General features: G+C 33.2%; 1 protein-coding gene across 1 annotated transcript; it reads left to right on the forward strand.

Annotated features, from left to right (window-relative positions):
• Window positions 1-1214: 1214 nt before the first annotated feature.
• On the forward strand, window positions 1215-21186 carry LOC117114312 (deformed epidermal autoregulatory factor 1 homolog). Its single transcript, XM_033257952.1, has 7 exons — window positions 1215-1808; window positions 3244-3449; window positions 12274-12382; window positions 13364-13512; window positions 17531-17662; window positions 18188-18346; window positions 20495-21186. The coding sequence occupies exons 1-7, from the start codon at window positions 1415-1417 to the stop codon at window positions 20696-20698; spliced, it is 1353 nt and encodes a 450-aa protein (XP_033113843.1). The 5' UTR covers window positions 1215-1414; the 3' UTR covers window positions 20699-21186.
• Window positions 21187-21617: the final 431 nt, after the last annotated feature.

Consider the following 21617-nt stretch of genomic DNA (forward strand, 5'->3'; position numbering starts at 1 on the left):
AGGTCTCTGAAATGGCGAGTCTAAAACACAAGTGCAAACTCTGCGAAGTATTAGTGCTGGTGATCAAGGTCAGCAGAGAAAACTAACTGGAGGGAGAAAATATCTATAGGATTACGTATGATATCATCGTAGTTTTTCTACGTGAGCCCACATCATATTGAATCTAAATTACCAATAAAAATCGACCACATTGTTAACAAAATTTATTTCACTTTCCTTTCAAATAAAATGTCAACAGGAAAGTTTCTGTCTGCCTTGTTTCTTTTGGTGTGACCAAAATATTGGTTTTGTTAGATTCAATCAAATACGATTGAGAATCTTTAACCAAACTATAAACTATAATTAATACTTAGAAATTCAAATCTTCGAATGCTGAACTCAAGATGTTTTAGTTGGAAAATGTGGCTTGCAATCACTGTTGATTAAAAAAGAAAGACAACAGAACAAAAAATATAAAAAGAACAAGGAGGAGTTGTTCATTTAAACCAATTATTGACTAATTCTTTATTAAAAGGTATTAAATACTACCGTACTTATTATTGTTCCATGGGTGTAATAGAACTAAAGGATGAATTTAATTCTAAATTAAAAATATCTTTAACATCAATTTTTTATGGCGCCGGGCTAGTTATCTGGAGGCCGTAGGTTCAATTCCCACCACTTGCTAATTTATTTCGCAAGTATACACTGGAAACGTAGTACTATACTAATACGGTAGTATTCGGTACGATCACGCCAGGTAGGACAAAATATCACTTGATATTTTCCTGAAGCACTGCACACATCAAAATAACTTTTTAGATAATACAATAGTATAGAGTGCAGTTGAAAGTTGATCAGTAAAAGAAAAACATTTATTCTCCGATCCAAAATATTACTTTAAATAGGCTATGACAAACCCGGATATTAGTTTATACAGTGAGACAATATTTATTATTGGTACAGTCTTGTTATTATGGGCTAGGTCTATGCCTACTTAAACTAATTATATTAATATTAATAGTGGGCTAGTTCATCATACTATATGATGAGTGCCTTTTCGATACTGATACGATACTGATGTCAACTGAAGTCAATAACGAAAAATGTCGTCAAAGAGGACAGGTAGCAAACACAAATCAGTTTCCTCATCCATTTTATCTAAATATAGGTAAGAAAAACTTACCTACGAATAAATAGTTGCTTCGAGTACGTAATTTTAGTTACCACGCATGTCCATTTCCGAATGCAAAAACGAAGCCATCTTGGATTTTCGATGGAGACGAACATTGCCGATTGAACAAAGCATATGAAACTTTTCAAGATAGATAAAAGTCGTTATAAAGTCAATTTTACAACCGAGTATCCTATCAAAGCGTAGAACAATCACCTTTACACATACTCATAAAATTTTGGCTCTTGTAAAAAGGAAAAAATGGAGGCGACAGAAGTTTCCGTACCTGTAAACATTGAGGAATCCGAGAGCATTTCCGAAGACTTGCCGAGTGGACAGAATGCCTTTACAACAACAGTTGTGAGCGAACATGATGAGCGAGTTGGTGCGGCAGAAGAGGTTTTCGCTGGGACTCCTACTGCTATATTATCTACGGACTCGGATGCTAGTAGTACTGCACAGTTAATTGCAGTTGTTACTGATGGTTCATTTGATGCATCTGATTTGAAAACTCCTGCAACACCATGTACGCCTGCATCGCCAGGCCTAGAAAAACGAACAAAATACAACTGGGATGACGCTTACCATCTGGCTGTTTTACCTGTCCGTTGTCGGAACCAGAGTGCCGAGCTGCACAAGGCTAAGCTAGGGTCTGGTAAGTTCAAGAATCTTTCGTATTTTACTTTGGCCTACATATAGTAGTGGATTGATATCGTAAAATACAGGACTACCGACTCATTTTAGTGTTTCTTGTCTTCGTATTTGTGTCGACAAGAAAAAAAAACCATCGTAATCACAACAGTTCAAAAAAATAGACTGCCCTGGATGACTGGGTCTCTTCCTTTTCTTAATCTTGTATCGTCCTATTTAATTTAGGCTACCCTATGCCTAGTTAGAAAGAGTACTACTACTATCTAGGCCCCTACATAGACCTAGTAGAGTGCTACTGACACGTACTATATTTACTGCTGTAGGAGGCCCAGCCTTAGCCTAACTTAACTACTTAAAAAGTGCTTAGGCCTAGTTTAAGATTATTATATGCTTTGGTACCACAATGTAAATTAAAATTATTTTGTTCTGCAGCAGATACATTAAATCTATCTAAAATTTGCCTAATTGGAGTATACAAGAGAAACTACTGTACTTTAATTTTTGGCAGTGTAGGCTTTTTTGGTACAGTATATCATTCAGTTGTAGTTGTGTGTGCGTAAGGCATAATTATAATGCGCATGGATATTGAACAGAATTTAGTTCAGTGAATACCAGTAGAGAGGTTGAACAAAGTGAGAAAAGTTGTGTTTTCCTTTCATTAAAGTTTGTGTTGAATTTGGTCATTTATTTGGTTTATAATTTAAATTAATAGATGTATGGTTTTTTTCAGAGATTGCAAATTTATACTTCTGACCATTGGCACATTATAATAAACTTTTGTTTTTGATTCCAAAAAGGATCAAAGGCGCAACATATGTGAATAGCCACTGGAAAACAAATAGGTCTTACAGTAAGCTATGACTTAAATTTGCAAAGAGAGTAGAAGAAGTTACATATGTTATGTTATATTTAGAAGAATCATGAATTTAACCTGCTAAACTATGTTTCTTTCCGTTATCTTTGTTCCTTATCCGATCATGACAATTCATCACCAAAACCAAAATATGGTTGATATACCTTTTCTGTTAAAGCAAGTCCTTTCTAAATGGATTTTTTCCTCTTTTGGCTTTTGATTTACTTTTTATAATACAAAGTCTGAAGACTCATTCATGAAAGATAATATGGTAACTTGCCACCTTATCGTTGGTCACCAAGTGCCTTTGAAAAATTCTGAATGGAAAATTTTGAAAATTCATAAATCTCTGTTGTATTAATTATACATCTGCCATTCTAACTTAGTTTTATTTGTTAATTATTTATTCTTATGTATTGATTATTATAATTTAATGTGAATTGTAAAATGTAAAGGAAATTTGTCTTTTAGTACTTGTTTTATTTTTTACAGCAAGAAAAAAAAAATTATGACTGCATTATTTTGTGTTTTATGACAGTAAGTTTTTCTAAATTCAATCTGAATTATTTGAATTAACAAATTTCAGGTTCAAAGGGGAAATGTATCAAAGTGAAAGATGCATGGTACACACCTTCAGAGTTTGAACAATTGTGTGGACGAGGAAATAGTAAGGACTGGAAGAGAAGTATTCGTTATGGTGGACGAACAATTCAATGTCTAATTGAGGATAGCGTGCTACACCCACATGCAGCATCCTGCACTTGTGCCACTTGCTGTGACGATGAAGCAATGGTGAGTACTGATGCTTGCAGTTGTGTATGTTTTCCAGCAATTTATTCATCCACATTAAGTTTTATGTAATAATTCCACCTGTAATGTATTTGGCTTGTAACAGTGCCTTACAGCCCTGGTATCGCTGCTCATGGTGCTAATGCACTTGGTCACTCAATAAACAGACATGCACTGTGTGTAACCTCCTTCCCTCTACGATAGTATTCTAGTATTCCTAGTCTGCAACTGATTTAGCACCAGATCAATCATTCCAAACCATTCATATCCTACCAGTTACCAAAAAACTGAACATGTTTCTTAGATGGCCAAGCTGACCAGGGTCACTCATCTTTTTTACTACTATTGGCGGTCTGATACACTCTTACACCCTCTATAATGTACTATTGTCAGGTGAATCTTTATCTGTTATCAGGTAGTTTGAGGCTTCCTCTTGGTTTTATTGCCTTTTCTTCTGTTATTTCTGAATCTTTTAAAAAATCATTTAAAAGCTCTTCAAAAAGGAAGTACTGTATAGTATATCTAGGGCTATTATATACAAAATCTTAAATGATGATAAACACAGAAAACTGCTTTGATACAGGGACCTAATTATCCAGGTAGGGCGAGACTTGTACCTTGTTAAGTGAACCCGCTGACTGCAAATATTGATGATTTTGAATAAAAATAAAACTATATTGTTGGCCAATTAGCGCACCCACTGCCACGAAAAAGTGGAAATTTCGGGAAAAATAAAAGTTTTTCTTTATTTTTATTACGCCCTCCACTGCCTTGAAATCTCCAAAGATAATATGTATATTTCTTCCTAATTATATAAATTTGAAGCATTTAAGCTAACTATTTTACATTCACCAATACAATTTTATTTTTATATTCTCCGCCGTCTGGATGTTTTTGGCCAAACTTTTTGCTAAATAAGAAAACAAAATTTTTATTTTTATTTTTATTCCGCCCTCCTCCGATGACCTTTAAAAATATAAGTACGCGAAACAAGAAATAAAAAAAGTCTGGCCTAATTGCTAACGTGCGAGAAACTAATTTCAAATGCTTTTTTACCTTTAAAAAAGTAAATTTGATGATTCCTGTCATCCTGAAGGCAGGAGAATGCTTTGTTCATAGTTCCTTGCCTACAGTACAGTCATGAAATATTGCACTTTTACCTGCGCGCATGCTTCGTAGATAATCGTAGCCTGAAATAAACAATCTAACCTGCGCGCAGGCTTCGTAGCCTGATATAAACAATCTAAGCAAGGCTATGCGAAGCGAACCTACGAAGCAAAAGCATGTTGTTTATTTGTATGTGCAGAAAGACTGCTGCATCTTACTGGAATAAACAATGTATTGTTTGATAATTTGTGAATGGCAAACACGAGTTTAGACCGTTAATTTAAAGTATGGAACTGTTTTTTAATAAGAAAAACGTACACTTGACTTCATCCATGGGAGTCTCCTCTTCCACTCGCTGTCCACGACAGGAACTTGTTTGTACTGCTGTATTATTTTTTTTAATTAATTAGCCTAGGCCTACCTTATTTTTCATTTACAATTATATTACCTCATTTAAAATGTCAAAAAACGATGTCCTCAATGGCAATACACACATGTGAAAAGATTGTTCATCAAATAATAATTTTGTAGTCTTGATTTAGTAAGATAAATAATAAATATAAAGGAGAATTAACGTCTGTTGGTTGTAAAATTACCGAATGTCACATGGAAAACCCAGTGGAAAATAAAACTTAGCCAGCATTAGACGTCAGAGTGCGCGCCAATCAGAACACAGTAAAGTGTGTTAAAGGTTAACCTCATGGCAAATGTTGAAAAGCTGTGAGCAACAGTGAGTAAAAAACGGAGTAAATGCAGTCTAGCATGACTAGCCTTAATTTGGCAAGGTAGTGATTTCTATACTTCCATTTAGTATTGGATCGCTTTGCAGGTTGTTCTGCTTCAAATTACGGTAAACAATAAACAACGTGATCTGTAGAAATCGTAATAATTTGTACATGATTTGTCATCAGTATTATTTAAAAGAAGAAAATTCCTACTACCAGAAGAATATTATCAGATCAAAATTCTCCGATCTTGGAAAGTTTACCAGTATAACTACTGTCTGCTCTCCTCCTCTATAGGGGAAAATGTAGGCCGTACGTAAGCCTAAATTACATCAAAATTCGAACATACTGAATGCCCACTAGGTTACCCACCCAGCTAGCGAACTAAACACAGTTTTAAAACATGATCGATTTAATAATAAGGTAGGATATAACAAAACAATAAAGTTCTAAAATTGTTTATTTAGTAAATTGCAACATTGATTACGTGTTGAAAGCTGGTAAACTATATTTCAATATTGTTTACGCATTGATTATCAGCCCGACGATCATTGCAAAGCTAATTAAAATAACAATGACCTTCGTAGTGGTTCGTAGCTACGTTCCAAACGGTACCTACGAGCAGGCTACGAGTGGTTTCGCGCAGATACGAAGCGATATTTCCTGACTGTACTGTACCTTGGGTTAAGTCCACCCCCTACTTTATGTATGATTTTACTTAACAGCATGTGCCTGGGCAAAACCCAGGTACAATTTGAATGGGTACTTTTGACTTTACAATACTTTCACGGGAAAAACAAGGGTGGGCTTTAATTTGGCATGAAATATTGAACATATTTCTTTTGACTAAACATTCCGCAATTTGAAAATATTCTTTCATGAACAAATGGTTGCTTAGATACTGTATAAGCGAACCCAAAGTCAGCCCAATTTCATGTTAAGTGGGATGGGCTGTGGTCAAGGAACTACGGTAGTGCTTGGCATTCAGTTATTACATGTAGGCAGATATGCAATTACAGTGTATACTGTTGTTTGTGGTTTTGTGATTAGTCTATGATGACTTTTTGCAGCTCAATAAAATAGAATTGATAGATAGACTTAGTTCATCCTCACAAAGGAAAAAAATTTTAAATCTTTTTAAGCTTTGATCATTAGGGTGGGCTTTGCACTGGAGGTGGGTTTACGTCAACAAAAATATATACTTCTAATTAAGGAGTGGTCTTACCCACTGGAGGTGGGTTTACGTCAGCAAGAATAAATTCTACTCATAATTAAGGGGTGGTCTCACCCACTGGAGGTGGGTTTACGTCAGTAAAACAAACAGGCATGAAGGAAATCAACTGATTTCTCTATATTTTCACACATTATTTTCTATTCAACCAATTTAATGTTATATCTGTGTAATAATTTTATATTTAATGGCTCTATTTACAAATCATACCACCCACATTACACGTGGGAAGAGAAAATGAGTGGAGTGAATTGACAACATTTTTTGCCAAGGATCAAATGCACTGAGTGCTTTTTTTGCTGGATGGTTTTTTTTTTTTATTTGTTATTTATTGACCTATATTTACAGAGGCTGGTCTATTCAACTCTACTGGAGCTAATCATTTGGGATGCACATACCTTAACTCTTATTAGAATTTAAAACAAAGTAAACAAATGAAATTGACAGTGGCTTAATGTACATTGTTGTACACAAATTTGTATATACCGGTATAATTGATAACTTGATACATATTTTGAAGCTTATTTTCATTGTTTCAAGCACACAAATATTTGACATATTATTTCTGAGAATCAAAAAGTTTATTATGAGGGATATTCATACAGCACTGGCTGATATTGATTGGTAGATCTGATATGTGGTGTTAAAGATTTAATGCATGATGTTAATGGATTATAAATGTATTCATAAATAATTTCAAGGAGTTGTATATCGTATGTTAAAAAGTTCTTTACTTAATATTTTATGAATAATATTTATTTGCTAACTGCCTACTTTTACTGTACAGATTGGAAAGTAAATTTCCAGACTGATAACCAGGTGGTATAAATGTGGTTAAGCAGACCTTCCTCCTCCTCCTTCATGTGAACTTCACTGATAAACTAAACCATCCCTTTCCTTACATAATTAAAAATAGTTTAAATAGTGATTAATTTCACTATTTACATACTAGAGCGCTTTAGCTCCGTTGGTGACGAGAGCTTAGCCAGCGAATCATCCGGCCGTCTTTTGGATGGCCAACAATTATTTAGGACGGCCCCTTTTCCGTGATGGCTTGGACTGTTTGGCCTACTCAGCTTGGCCTACAGTAGCCTAGTGGGGTCTGGTCTACCTTTAGCAAATTCTTTATATTATTCGAATCTATCAAATGTTGCATTAAACTGCAGCATATTTTGGACGGCCTTTTTTTTTTCTGGCTAAACCCCTGATTGGTGACCTCCATAACAGCTCCATCCTTGGACCCCACCATGGTACCTAAGTCAAAGTGACCATGGACCTCTGGTACTAATATAGAATCTCCCTAGGATTATGGATACTGGACTGATTTCAAAATAAAATATAAAGAGTTTGATAATGAAGGTTGCTCATATAGTCGTTTAACACATTAGTACATGAGCTAATTCAGTACAGTATGTTTCCGTATTGAGTCCAAATCATTAAATTCGTTTGTAAACCTTCACAAAGATGAATGAAAAACCAAATATTTGATTCAAACTAAAAGTTGCTTCATTTTTGAACAAGTCATTTTTAATTCAACCTATAGTTAGTACACCCACAAAAATAGCAATGAATGGAAAAAGCCCCTAAACTTTCATTGGATGATTTGAAAAGAAATTCTACGAAACTCAACAATAGCTAATTGATTTAAGTAAAAGTGTATCCTGTTCACATTGTACTTGTACTGCTTTATGTAGTGTAGTAATAGACTGATGTAATCACAGAACATTCTCATAGGCTTAGTATTCCTGATTCTGTGATGCTCTGTGTGTATTCATAACTATCCTTATAAATTAATCCATTAATATTTGATTTAGATACATAAGCATTTGGTACATTTTTCAAGTAATTAATAGCATCCTATTGAAAAGCCTCTTTTAATCTTTCCTTGCACACCCTTGGGTAAGCTTTTGGGTTTTGAGAAATTCAATGGAAAGATATTTTGTTCAATCTTCCAAATGATTTGCTACAGTATTCATAAGTATAGTACATTGCATAATACTTTAAGTTATAATAAAAGTAGTAAAATTATTTTAAATATTGTGATTGTGCATGAGACATCAACTTTGTTTTCTGTTGCTTATGATCAATTTTAAAATTACTTAATGTATTTATTGCATACACTAGATTTTCCTTTAAACCTTAATTTAATCTTTGGTTTTGATCCAAACCAGCATGTCTTAATATTTTTCATCTTTAGTCTCTAATGCTATTTACCATATTTACTTAATAAACAGCCTGATTCTTTCTACCTTGACATATCACATTTATTACTCTGTTATATGAATATTTTAATGTGGTCCCTTTAAATCTTGCAATATCAATTCAGTTGTATAATTGTATGTATACTTTCTGAAGCTGATGTACCAAGTAAAGTAGTATGTACTGTATACCTCAGGATGATTAAATACCGAATTCCAATGAGTGTTTTTTCCAATGTATTTAATTAATAATTTCCTTAGAGTTTTCACCAATGTACTCTCAACGTTCATTTCAACGCAACGCAACTCAACGCAAACGCAACGCAACGACAACGGGTAAAACGCGTTGGGATTTTTGCAATACAACTGGCCGGTACTGTACCTTGACATATCACATTTATTACTCTGTTATATGAATATTTTAATGTGGTCCCTTTAAATCTTGCAATATCAATTCAGCTGTATAATTGTATGTATACTTTCTGAAGCTGATGTACCAAGTAAAGTAGTATGTACTGTATACCTCAGGATGATTAAATACCGAATTCCAATGAGTGTTTTTTCCAATGTATTTAATTAATAATTTCCTTAGAGTTTTCACTAGTTCTATTAACCTAGGGATTTACTTTCATGTTGGTGTAATAATGGAAAATGATGATAATAATTATTATAATGCATTAATATTCATTAAATATGCTCTTGGCAAAAGTGATCCTTGAACCAATAGTGAAGCTGTTCAGAATTGATGCGTTGGTACACTGTATGTGATAATGATCTGCCTTTGGCTTTCCTGTGAACTTCCTTGCCAAATTACTGGGGTGGTTTCCTATTGCTTTCCCCAGTAGCAAGCACTCTTTTCACTAGCCAGCCATTGTCTAATTACAAGCATCTGACGCCTGCCAACATGTTATTAATGTTGGTACATAATGTAGTCTCTGTTTTAACATGGAAGTCTTTGGTCAAGATTTGCTATTTCAATTCAAAATTTACTGAATAAGACATTACTTTACCTCTGCATATTTGTGAAACAAGTTAAACTCTGATATACAGTATCAGGAATGTCTAATTGTAGACTAAGTTCTTGGAGGCGTATCCTGCCAACATGTTATTAATGTTGGTACATAATGTAGTCTCTGTTTTAACATGGAAGTCTTTGGTCAAGATTTGCTATTTCAATTCAAAATTTACTGAATAAGACATTACTTTACCTCTGCATATTTGTGAAACAAGTTAAACTCTGATATAGTATCAGGAATGTCTAATTGTAGACTAAGTTCTTGGAGGCGTATTAATGAGGCATTCCAGACAGAATATAAATCTGTTTTTAAATCGTAAGCAGATTCATGTCAGACATCATCTATCATCAAAAATTCATCCAAATGTTATGTTTCAGTACCATCCCATTTCAGCTAAGTATTTTCTATTAAAATTTTATTTTTGACATTCAAAGAAAAAACAAATTGCACTAATATTTTATTTTAATTATTAACTGTTTAAAATAATTTATTAGTATTGGGATTACTACCTAAAAACAAGACATAGTGCTTGGCAGGGAGCACAGTGGTTGTAGTTTACACTTTCAACTATAAAATCAGGCATTGAATCTTCCAGTTGTATTTTTCCTCTTGCGCAATGTTATTTTACTAGTTTTATTCTGCACCCAGTAACATTTTAGATTGATATGTGTTTGTGCTGTGCTAAATATTCATGAAGTACTGTATCAATAGCTGATACTGTACCAGTACTCCCTTGGTAGCAAGGGTGGATGCATTTAAGTATGATACTGTGGTTAACTGTGTTAACTTTTAGATATGGAAGGGTTAGATGCCAAACATCAAGCATTGTTGCTCATGTCATTATTGGTGGTTTTTTTTCCCCCAGTATTATTGTTTTTGTATAATAATAATTTTTTTTAAAGGACGTTCATGTCTAGAAGAATAAATTTTAACACAGGGCTCCATAGTTAATACCAGCCTGGTTAATGCTGTACATGATGATCCCTTGGGAAGCTAGCAGAAATGCATTAAGGACTCCTGAAATTATCTGGTTTTTCCCCTTATATGTTGTACAGTACCCATTTTATGTTGAGAATTTTTCAAGTAAAATATGGTGCTACTAAATAGGATTTTTATAATTGTTTTTTGTTTAAAAGAACTGTCATATTTGATGAAGATTTTATTAATTGAACAAGTTCAAAAAGTAATTACAGGACAGCTTACAGTCATTTTACTGAAATATGGTAGAAACGGAGAAATAATAAGAGACAAAGAATAATTAGGCCTAGGCAAAACTATGTAGAATTACTTGCAGTTTGTTCAAACTGCACATAAAGGTTTATCTTCATGGGTGCCTGTCTCTCTTTCAAATCCCAAGCCTAGCTTTTAAGTATTTAAGTCCATCAGCATATTGGAGACCATAAATGAATGGCCAACAGTATATGAATAAATTTACACATGGGGAACGCATATACTGTAATATATTTCATATACTTAACATAGTAAAAAGGTCGTAATTTGAACTGGTTTCACCACTTTTTCCAAGTGCCTGTCATACCGAAGGAGAGGCTAACAGAAGAATGTAATGCATGTTTATAATATTACTATTGTATAGCTTATACCTCATGTACAGTTCACTGTCAAATCATATTTTAATGCACATTGCTTGAGCCTGTTGGTAAGTCTTCCATCAGAGAGCATCATGGGATATGCTTTCTTGTCTATTTTGTGGCCCATCCTACAGTATGTTTCCTTACATTTTATTTAAGTTCAATATTTTGAAATTTTAATATGTTCACTTTTATGTCTAATAAAATGTTATTTATCATCTAATTCATAATCATTAATTACCTATGTCATGTTTTCTATTAGTAATTATGTAACCTTGCAATACAGATAATATCATTCAATTTCATTAACATTATATTATTAATCATAAATTATCATCATTGTCATCAATATTATTCAGGTGAACTAGTTTAAAAAATGTTCTTTGCTATGCTAAAATAATTTTTTTTTTTTTTAAATAAAATAAAATTTTGATTTGATTATTTCGTAATTTTCATCATTGTTTATACTTGATGCTATTGTTGGAATAAAAATAAAATATATAAACGGAAAGTATTGGGATTGTCAGTTGGATATTTATATTTTTCATATTTTGAAGTCTGGAATTTTGTAACCAGTTAACTATCATAACATTGTGTCTTTTAAAATTGGTTTATATTTGAGATTGAGGGAAATATTTGAACTTTAAATTAAGATAACAATCTTTAATGAATATTATTTATAAATAACATTACACATTACTGTACCTTATATTAATAAATCAGATTGCAGGATATCCCCCATTAGCATCTAAAGCCACATTGGCTACAGCAGTAGGCCTCTGCTAGGCCTAACTCCTCTACAGATTGTATTGAATTAATCTCTATCATCTTATCATCATCAGGCATCATCATCATTATCATTGTCATCTTTTTTTTGTCATAAATAGTCATTCTTGTGATCACCAGTACTGTCACATAAATTTAATTTTTGACCTTATCTAGTTCATGTTCTTTATTGCAGACTGGTCCAGTTCGATATTTTGTGCCTTACAAAAGAAAGAAAAGAGATGAACTTGAGACCCCATCTACACCTACAGCAACCAAGAAACCAAGACCAAAATTGAAAGATGGTAAGCGGTATGATTATAATACCTCTTTATAAATCCTCATGCCTTTATCTCTGAGCAGATTTTAAAACCCTGTCCAGACTATCAAATTTTATTTTTTTTTAAAAACCACGTGACATGCCTATATGTAAATGCAGTCATGATGGCATCATGACCATATACAGTATAGGCACATTATGACTATATGGGCATACAACAGCTTTTTTTCACATAAAATTTGAAAGCTATAGAACCACAATAATGGTTTAATAATTATGCCCATTTTTATGCATGTAAAAGTCATGCTGGAGTGGATTTTTTTTTTTGTCCAAACGGGACATGCCTGTGTGATGTAGGATACTAACCTTTCATTGACTGTATTTACCACCGCCGTTCCAGACAAGGCTCCTAAATAAAAATTTACTGCTTTAATGATTGTTCCAAATATGTAAATTTTCCTTATATATTTATGATTGTTGTTTCTATGTTAGGAACAATAATTGAAAGACCAATGTCATATACAGTAATTTATAAGAGGAAGTACAGTAGGAACAGGGCGGCGTCTTAGTCTAATGCTACTGTTGTTATTTAGACAAGTAGAAACAAGACTGCTTGTGTTGTTAATAAAATGTTGGTGTTGCTAAAGACCGAGCAGTAACACGTAGAACCAGAGGCAGAGCATTAGTGGGATTTTCACATCGATGAAGTAGATTGAATTCTGTGTGCAATGCTGATCCCAATGAATACTAACAATCATAATTACTCTTTCAAGTTGGATCTCATTCCAAATAACAGTTGACACTTTAACATGCAGTATTTTTCAAATACCCACATCCACACTAAATTTTTATATTTCAATAGTTATTGTAAATCGGTTAGAACAAAGTAAAATTTTTACCAAATCATGAAAAACTTTAAAGATAATATCTAACTTGCAAGACCAGCTTTAGGTGTATCCAAGCTCTGTACAAATATCTTACATGTTTATGTGTCTTGTTCTTTTAGCTGCAGAAAGCATGCGTTCATTTAGTTTAGAAAGCAACAATGGTTTAGACACCCCACTACTGACACCTGTTGTTCATGTGTACCCACCATCACCACCAAAGACCCTTGTTGTACTACAGCCAGATCAACACTGGATACATCTTGAAGAGGTTGGGATTAACATTTTTTGATTTGTACAAATTTACCTGTTGTATGTGGGCTTTATTAGTCATTAAAACAATAGTTCCTCTTGTGCCCATCCTCTTAAACTTTAAATTGGGTCAATTTTGGGCGGTGTGCTTTATAGGGATTGCCAAGCAAGAGGCAGTTTTTAAACACTGCATGCGAAATTCAAAGCAATATTTGATTGTAATTTCTGAAAACATTTCTAAAGGTCACTTCAACTATTCCACATCATAGGGTACTGTAGGCTTTTGCTTGGGGAATCCTTGGTGCATGAAATTGAACATAAAGTATGGATGGAATTTTACATTAGGTAGACTAATTACACATGAGCAACTACAGTAATAATTAGTAAAATTATATAATTTATACAAGATAACCCACTTTTGAATGATTTTTAAGCATCCTAGAAAGCTCATCCTAGGTTAAAAAAAGAGGTAATTATTTTTTTTTGATCTGTGACTTGCAGTATTAATAAGTTGATAATTTATTTCTTTTACTGTATATGAGAACTTCAACTTTGTATGATAATATTTGAGGTTTTTCTTTTTTTTAATTATTTGATGAGTTTCTTTTTTATTGTCAAAACGAGACGGCACAATAAAATCCACTGGGTGGTTTGACAATATCTCAAAAACAAACCTAATCACTATTGTGAATTGTGATCCTCAACACTTGGCTTCACATAAATGTTTTTAATATTAAAAAAAACCCATTTTTAAAATATTATTTTCATTTTTTAAACTAAAAGCATACCAGTATTATAATTTGAATGTTTAACAATTAGAAATATATAATATTTCAGTTATTTCATTCAATCTGCTGTTAAACCAAGTCTTAAGTATACAATTAAAATCAGGAAACCATTTCAGAGCTAAATACAATTCAATTTCACTATAACAGGGCACATGTAGTACATTTGCTCTTTAGAGAATGGTGTCTCAGTTGGAAACATTATGTTTTTGAAGACTGGTTCTCAGACATGTAATTGGGAAGTTTTTCCTCGGACCATTTTAATACATTTCCTCAGATTCTGCTCAGACGGCACATTTAAAAGATCGTTTTTGCTTCTAAGTGTACACATAAATTATTTTCTTATTACTAACTTGGCATGCACATACCTACTTCCATGGCTTCCATTATAGCTGTGATGTTTTTTATCTGACCGTCTGTTCAATGCATAGTGATCATGGGAAGAGGGAGACTACAGTACATACAGTAATGTTATTGAAAAAATGGTACCAAGTTTAAAATTGGGCTGAATAGACCATGAAATTCTAATAATCGGATGAATTCCTTTTGGCTTGTTAAGTCTTTTTCTTTATTTTTAAACTAACACAGTAGTTTGAAGGAATGCTATATACCTGTAATATGTGATACAATGGATTCTATGTAAATTGTGTGCTGAGAGAGACTATTGGAGCAAATACTAAAATAAGTGTTGAAACATTGTGAAATTGAACTATGTTTATTGTTATTGATTGAGGCCTCTTGGGTTGTGTTGCTTATGCTAGGCTTTATTTTGTTGAATAGGAACTGAGTGTGTGTCTAGCTTTTTCTGGTAAGGAATTGAGCTTAGCTTTAAGTTCCATTGTTTAGGATGCAGAACCTTTTGGTTCATTTAGTGTTTATTAGGGGTGCATTGATTAGGACCTGTCTTCGTTGATTATTATTAATAGATTTGGAGTTGGATGAATAAAAAGTATGTTCTTGACAAAGATGTTGATTATTACATACAGTGCACAATAAAGAGTCTACTGTATATTTCCATTCTTGTAGATCTTGTGAACCTCCAACCAAGTGTTATGTTTTGTACCCTATGTGAGATTGAAATGATATTTTGAAATTGCAGTTTTTAAATAAAGTTCAATGATGCTACAGTTTTTAATATGGATGATTTAATTGCTGGCATTAGTGTTTTTACTTTTAAGGAGATATTGATAAATTATTGAATCACTAATGGTAACAAACATTTTGAACTAATATTTCTTGCGAGTCTTTGTATCTTGTGTCTTTTATTAATTAATTGCATGGTGCGGATAAGGCTGGGATGAGATTTATGTGATATGAAGATTAAGGGATCACCTTATATTGATGTGTGTGGGTAGTAGACTAGTAGTTGGATCTTTATCATGTTGGCCCATAATCCCTTTTATGTTAACTATCTATAAATGTAGAGGAGCAACAATTGAAATTGCCTTTTTAAAGGTATTAGTAGAATTAAATTTTAAAATAATTATTGACTGAAACAGTAGATTATTAATGATATTTAGATCAGATATAAAGAATAATCTTGGATTATGTGCTTATCTATGAGGTACACAAACTGTAAGAGTATGAATATTATTTTGTTCAGATACACATCTCTCTTTTTATATCCTTTTCGTTTTATATCCTTTTCCCTTTACTAATAATTGATTTGACTAATGGCTGAGGACTGTATGTTGTGGTTAGACATAACATCAATCTTGTGTGTAGATGATTACAGGAGGTGGCCTACTGTGCTAGGCAGCACAGCAATCATAGGAGCTAGATATTAAATGCATGGCCCAAATGCAACGACTTGATTGATATAAATTATGGATGAGTGATATCCAGCATTACCGTCTGTATTTCAAACTGTTAGCTTAATCACTGCAGCATTGACTTACATTACTGTACTGTGCTGTAATTTATTATCCTAAAATTGGCAATAATATTGACATACAGTACAGGCCTTTTTAGGTAAAACTGTACATGCTAGTTTTTTCCGTACCTATTTTCAAATCATGCACAATATTCCTATTTGTAGGACTTTTATAGTGAAATCGCTTATTTCCTTATTACCCCCTCCCTATTTACCTGGATAATACCATATTGCTAACCATTGGGTGTTTAGTGTGAACAGACACTTGGTAACAACATCACGTAATGGTAATATATTATGATAAATCTATTACAAAATGCCTTGAGGTTGATGTTTTACCAGACTTTGCTGCATAAAATTTGATTCCATGTTTAGAGCATTGATTCCTTGTTACCTCTGTTGAATCACAACGCAATACATTCAAACTTAATGATGTTAGTATAAGCTGCAGTAGCATGCATCTCTCAACCTCATTTGTAATATTTTATCCATTAGGGTTTTTTTAGTTGAAATTGTAAGCTTGCTTTTTACTGCTAGAGTGGCAGCAGGAGTTTATACAGAAAAAAAGAAATAAGCTGTCCAAAATATGCTTTAGTTTAATGCAACATTTGATAGATTTGAAGAATGCAAAGAATTTGCTAAGGTAGACTACACTAGGCCCAACTAGGCTAGGCCAAGCAGTCCAATAATTGTTGGCCGTCCAAAAGACGGCTGGATGGCTTGCTGGCTAAGCCCTTGTGTGGCAGTATCAATTCATGATGAACTTTTTAAGCCAAAACAAAACAAGATGATCCCATTATCAGATGTGTTCTTGATCTTGGTGTGCTTTATGGAGGCAGGGTTATTACAGTCATTCAATCGTCCAATATTTAATTAAGGTGCATAATACATCATTGGTCTTTACCCTCCGATTAAAATAAGTAAATTTTGTCCAATAAACTAGGCAAACTGAAATGAAATACAGCAGGCAGAGACGCTGTACCAATAGGTTAAGATTAGTGCCCCTCAGGAGGGCCAGTGGACCTGAAGAAATCCGAGGAAAAAACTTTAGATTTAGATGTGTTTTAGCTATTATTTGAGATAGTGTGAGACTGTGATTCACACATACAATCAACCATTCCAGAAATTGATGCAAAAACTGCATATTTTCTGTTCTTGAGTCGGCAAGGCATTACAGAAAGAATTGACGAACTAGTTTTCAAAGCAGGGCTCACACCTGCATTTTGGTCTAAGTTGGAATCTCTGATTATTTTGGCGCGATAATGTCATGTCCTGTCTATATGAGTAAATTTAGAAGCCGCAGCAGCACATCAAACCAAACACAGACTTATTATAAATTATATTTTTGTGTTTTTGTATCTTCATTTCCTGTACTGTAGATGGCTAATAGTCTTTTCCATCAAGCACAACAACTGAAGAACATGGTAGGACAAATGAAGACAGAATGTATGGCAAGCAAGGAATCAAGTCTTGCACATGCTAAATTACAATTTGAAGCAGAAAAGAAAGAGGTAACCCTTCCCACTGACTAATTATAATTTTATTTCTCAAACACAGCACAATGGATACATGAGGCACATAAGCAACAGGTACTTTCTGAATGTTATACAGAGTTCTTTCCCATCCAGAATGGGCCCTTTTGTAATACAAGACCAATTTCTGCTATACAAAGGATGAATTTAGTAAAAATGCACTTCTATCGTGCTATCTAAATGTTATTGTCGATTTGTTTCTTTCTTTTAAAATATAGATAGTCTAAATTGGATTATCAGTTTCAGTAAGTTGTCATTATTCCAGTAATGTGATATATAATATATATAAAAGATCGCTATGGTTATTGTGACTTATGTTTTATTGCCTTTATCATTGTCATAGCAGTATGCATATATATAAATTGAAGGGATAGTCTTGGCATTTTGTCTCAAATTAGAGGGTTAGCTTTGTGTGAAAAGATTTAGATGTAGTTGGTGCTCAAATTTGGAGGTATACAGTATTGTATGTGAACATTGCCATTATGTTTTTTTACCAATCCACAGGCAATATTACAAGTAAAAATTGATAGTCAGATGCAACTATCAAGGGCGCTGATGGAAGCAAGGGCAGAGAAAGACAATGCAGTCTCACAGGCGTTGGCACAGGCTAGGGCTGACAAGATTGTAGCAGTTGCTGAAGCCAAGTCTGCTCAGCTCATTAAGGTATGTTTACCTTCATTTACTTATCCACTCATTCATTTATTAATTCACCCAATCCTTCACTTACATGTGCATTGTATAATGTAGTCATTCAGTAGTTCATTTTAAATATTAATTTATTTGTAGAATCGTCCTTCATACATTTATTCATTTGGTTGGAAAGGGTGGGGGTGGGGAGAGTGGACAGTTATACACTAATGTGATGGTAATTAGTTAGCCACTTCAGCACACAATTTTAGCACATCATACAATGTACCACAAACACAGCATGCAAGCCCACTGACCTTCAATAATTAATTGAATAGCATAAATCACCAGCCTACTTTTTCAGTTCAGAATATGCTACAGAAATATTTCCACCCCCACACATGGTCGATTACTCTGTTGATAGTCGATCTGAATAGTGTGTTTCAATGACAGATTCCAAGACAGCACCAACTCCTTATAAGGATGTTACAGTATCAATGTTTGAGTAGATGTATAATTTATGCTACTTAATCCATGGGGTTATGTATCCTGGGTCATTGAAAATGTACAACCATAGAGCTACCGTCTGGTAGTGATGAAAAATAATAATAATAATTAATAATAATAATAATAATAATAATAATAATTTGTATTCAAAATTAAAACAGATGTTGACCTATATTATATGATTTAATATTAATAATTAAGTATTTAAATATAAAAAATAAATATTAAATATTAAATATTTATTTTAATATTTAATAATTTTTTGTATTCATGATATTAATAGTTTTTTATGAAGAAATTTAATTATGAGTATTGCCCTACCCATGTGAAACTGTAGCCACATCCCTCAACAGTAGCAATATATATAATATATATATAATAATGTAGTAAAAATGTAGATAGGTCATAAATAAATCATTAATATTTGATGTTATAGAATTATGCTTCCAATTTATCCTTAACCCCATTCCATTAAGCACTCACTTTTCAAATACAGCATTAAGGGAAAAAAGGCTAGGTGTCTACAGGCTTGAGTACATGTAAGCGAAGATTAAGAGACCTATGACAAATATAATTATAGACAGGATATTACTCTAATTGCTTTCAATAACAAATGCACAATGCTAAATTTTAAACACTTAAAAATCATTTAAGTATTGCTAACTTTCAGGAAAAAAAAAAAAAACTTTTATGTTTACATTCCTAGGAAGAGCTCTTTTTGGATTATGATTGCTATAAACTCCACACACAAGAGGATGTACAGTTATTTAATAGGATGTAAACAATAATGCTAGACTGACCATGAGACTTAGGGACTGGAGTCGTTTTAGTCGGCAGAAAAATTCCTGTCATCTCAGCTCCAATTGTTGGAATTTTAAATAGGGTTGACTGTATAAAGAAAGGAATTGTTTTTATGCGAATTGTCACCACCATTAACTTTGTATAAATATGATGTGGTGGTGGTGGGGGGAATAATATAAAGGTATATAATTCCGCACCATCACAAGCATCATATTTATAGTGTTGTATGTGATGGGGAATTATATAAAGTTATATGATTGTGCACCATCACATACATCATATTTATAGTGTTGTATGTGATGGGGAATTATATAAAGTTATATGATTGTGCACCATCTCATACATCATATTTATAATTTCAATTTCAATAGATTGCCTCCAAAAATGGAGAGTATATAAAAAAAACAAAACAAAACATCAAGACACATCAAAATAAATAAAATCATGTGCTTTGGAATGAGTACGGTAATTGATAGTAACAATAACAATAAATAAAGTGTTGTACCACAAAAGAGAAAAACAAAGTGTTGTATTGTATGTGATGGTGGTGAATTATATATTTATTATGTGATTTCTTTACATCAATTTACCTTTAAATTCATTAGTTTTTTGTAGAATCCATGTAAATATGATGGTGATCTAGAATATTGCTTTCTGTTATGTGTATGTTCTATGTTAAAGTACTTTTGATATTTCTTTCATACCAATGTTCTAATTTGTAATGTAAATCTTTTGCCGTTTGTTTACAGACATATGACTTTTAAGTGAACTTTTTATTGGAAACACTATTTAAATCTGGCTTACCCTGCTTTTTTAGTATCCTAATAAAAACTTTTAAAAAAAGATGAAATTCTAACTTTCTAATCTCAATTTCAGACATGCGTAAACTGTGGTCGAGAAGCCATGAGTGAATGTACCGGTTGTCACCAAGTCAGCTACTGCAGTAGCTTTTGTCAGCGCAAGGATTGGGCATCGCATCAACAGACATGTGGACGTCGGAGCCCGTTGCATTCACCACTTCCTCTTACAGAGCCCCCACTTGGAAGCTGCTATGTGGAAGTGGAGGAGAAGGAAGACTGAATGGCTGGCCAGTCTCGATGCTTGTTTTTAGCAGCTCCTTTGATATTTGAAAGCATCCTTAAATCAGCTCCCTTCTTTACTTTGATACAATGTGCTTGGCACTAAAACTACACTACCTCCCTATCATAATTAAGGCTGTCAGTATGATTGACTCTTGCCAGTCACATACTGAATCCGTCGTGCATATTTATAACTTTTCTTACCACATGAGGGTACTATTGCATTCTCATGGAACTGTACTCACCTGGTGTTATTGTACTCACCTGGTGTGTGTATTCATTGTATTGGGTGTTTTCTATCAGATGTATAATGTTTAAAAAGATAATATCATAATATAATCATTTGGGGGAAAAATGTTGGGGTTTTTTTTTCCAGAAATAACTGTACAGATATACTATAGTCAGTACATAAACACCAATAGTTTTTACTAGTTTCAAAAACTAGCTTTTATTATGATACAGTAATGATTAAAATTGAAACAAGAGCAATTAATGTTCCATTTTCTTTCAATATAGTGTACTGTTTACTGTAGCCCATTCAGGGGCAATGCTTTCTTCCATGATGGCATTAAAATTTAAAATAAACTTGCAGCTTAAAATTAAAACATGATATACATTATTAATGTAGCTCAGTTTGCGTGTTACTACATCATTCTCCCCCTCAGTATTAATATTTATTATTTCACTTTTTTACACTTAATGGAGTTGTGTTCAGGCAAGGATCCAGTAAGGGACAGGGGACCACATTCCTCGTTTTGCTACTAAATTTTAAAGCATATCATGATGTGTGTATTCTGAAACTGCTGTGCACCATCCCATGTTTGAAAAATTCTGGATCCGTCCCTTGTGTTCCTTAGCATAACCATTGTTATTATGTGAATTTTGCTTATTTTTCTCCTAATATTCTGGGCTATTTCCCC

The sequence above is a fragment of the Anneissia japonica genome, unplaced genomic scaffold, assembly GCF_011630105.1.
Source record: "Anneissia japonica isolate Jap-2015-1 unplaced genomic scaffold, ASM1163010v1 scaffold2994_len2133135_cov197, whole genome shotgun sequence".
Classification (NCBI taxonomy): domain Eukaryota; kingdom Metazoa; phylum Echinodermata; class Crinoidea; order Comatulida; family Comatulidae; genus Anneissia; species Anneissia japonica.

Excerpts from the sequence above, each read along its gene's own strand:
- LOC117114312 (XM_033257952.1), top strand. The coding sequence starts at position 1,415 with ATGGAGGCGACAGAAGTTTCCGTACCTGTAAACATTGAGGAATCCGAG. Across the intron at positions 12,383-13,363 it reads AAGACCAAAATTGAAAGATG|CTGCAGAAAGCATGCGTTCA; the intron begins GTAAGCGGTATG and ends TTGTTCTTTTAG. Across the intron at positions 18,347-20,494 it reads AGTCTGCTCAGCTCATTAAG|ACATGCGTAAACTGTGGTCG; the intron begins GTATGTTTACCT and ends TCTCAATTTCAG.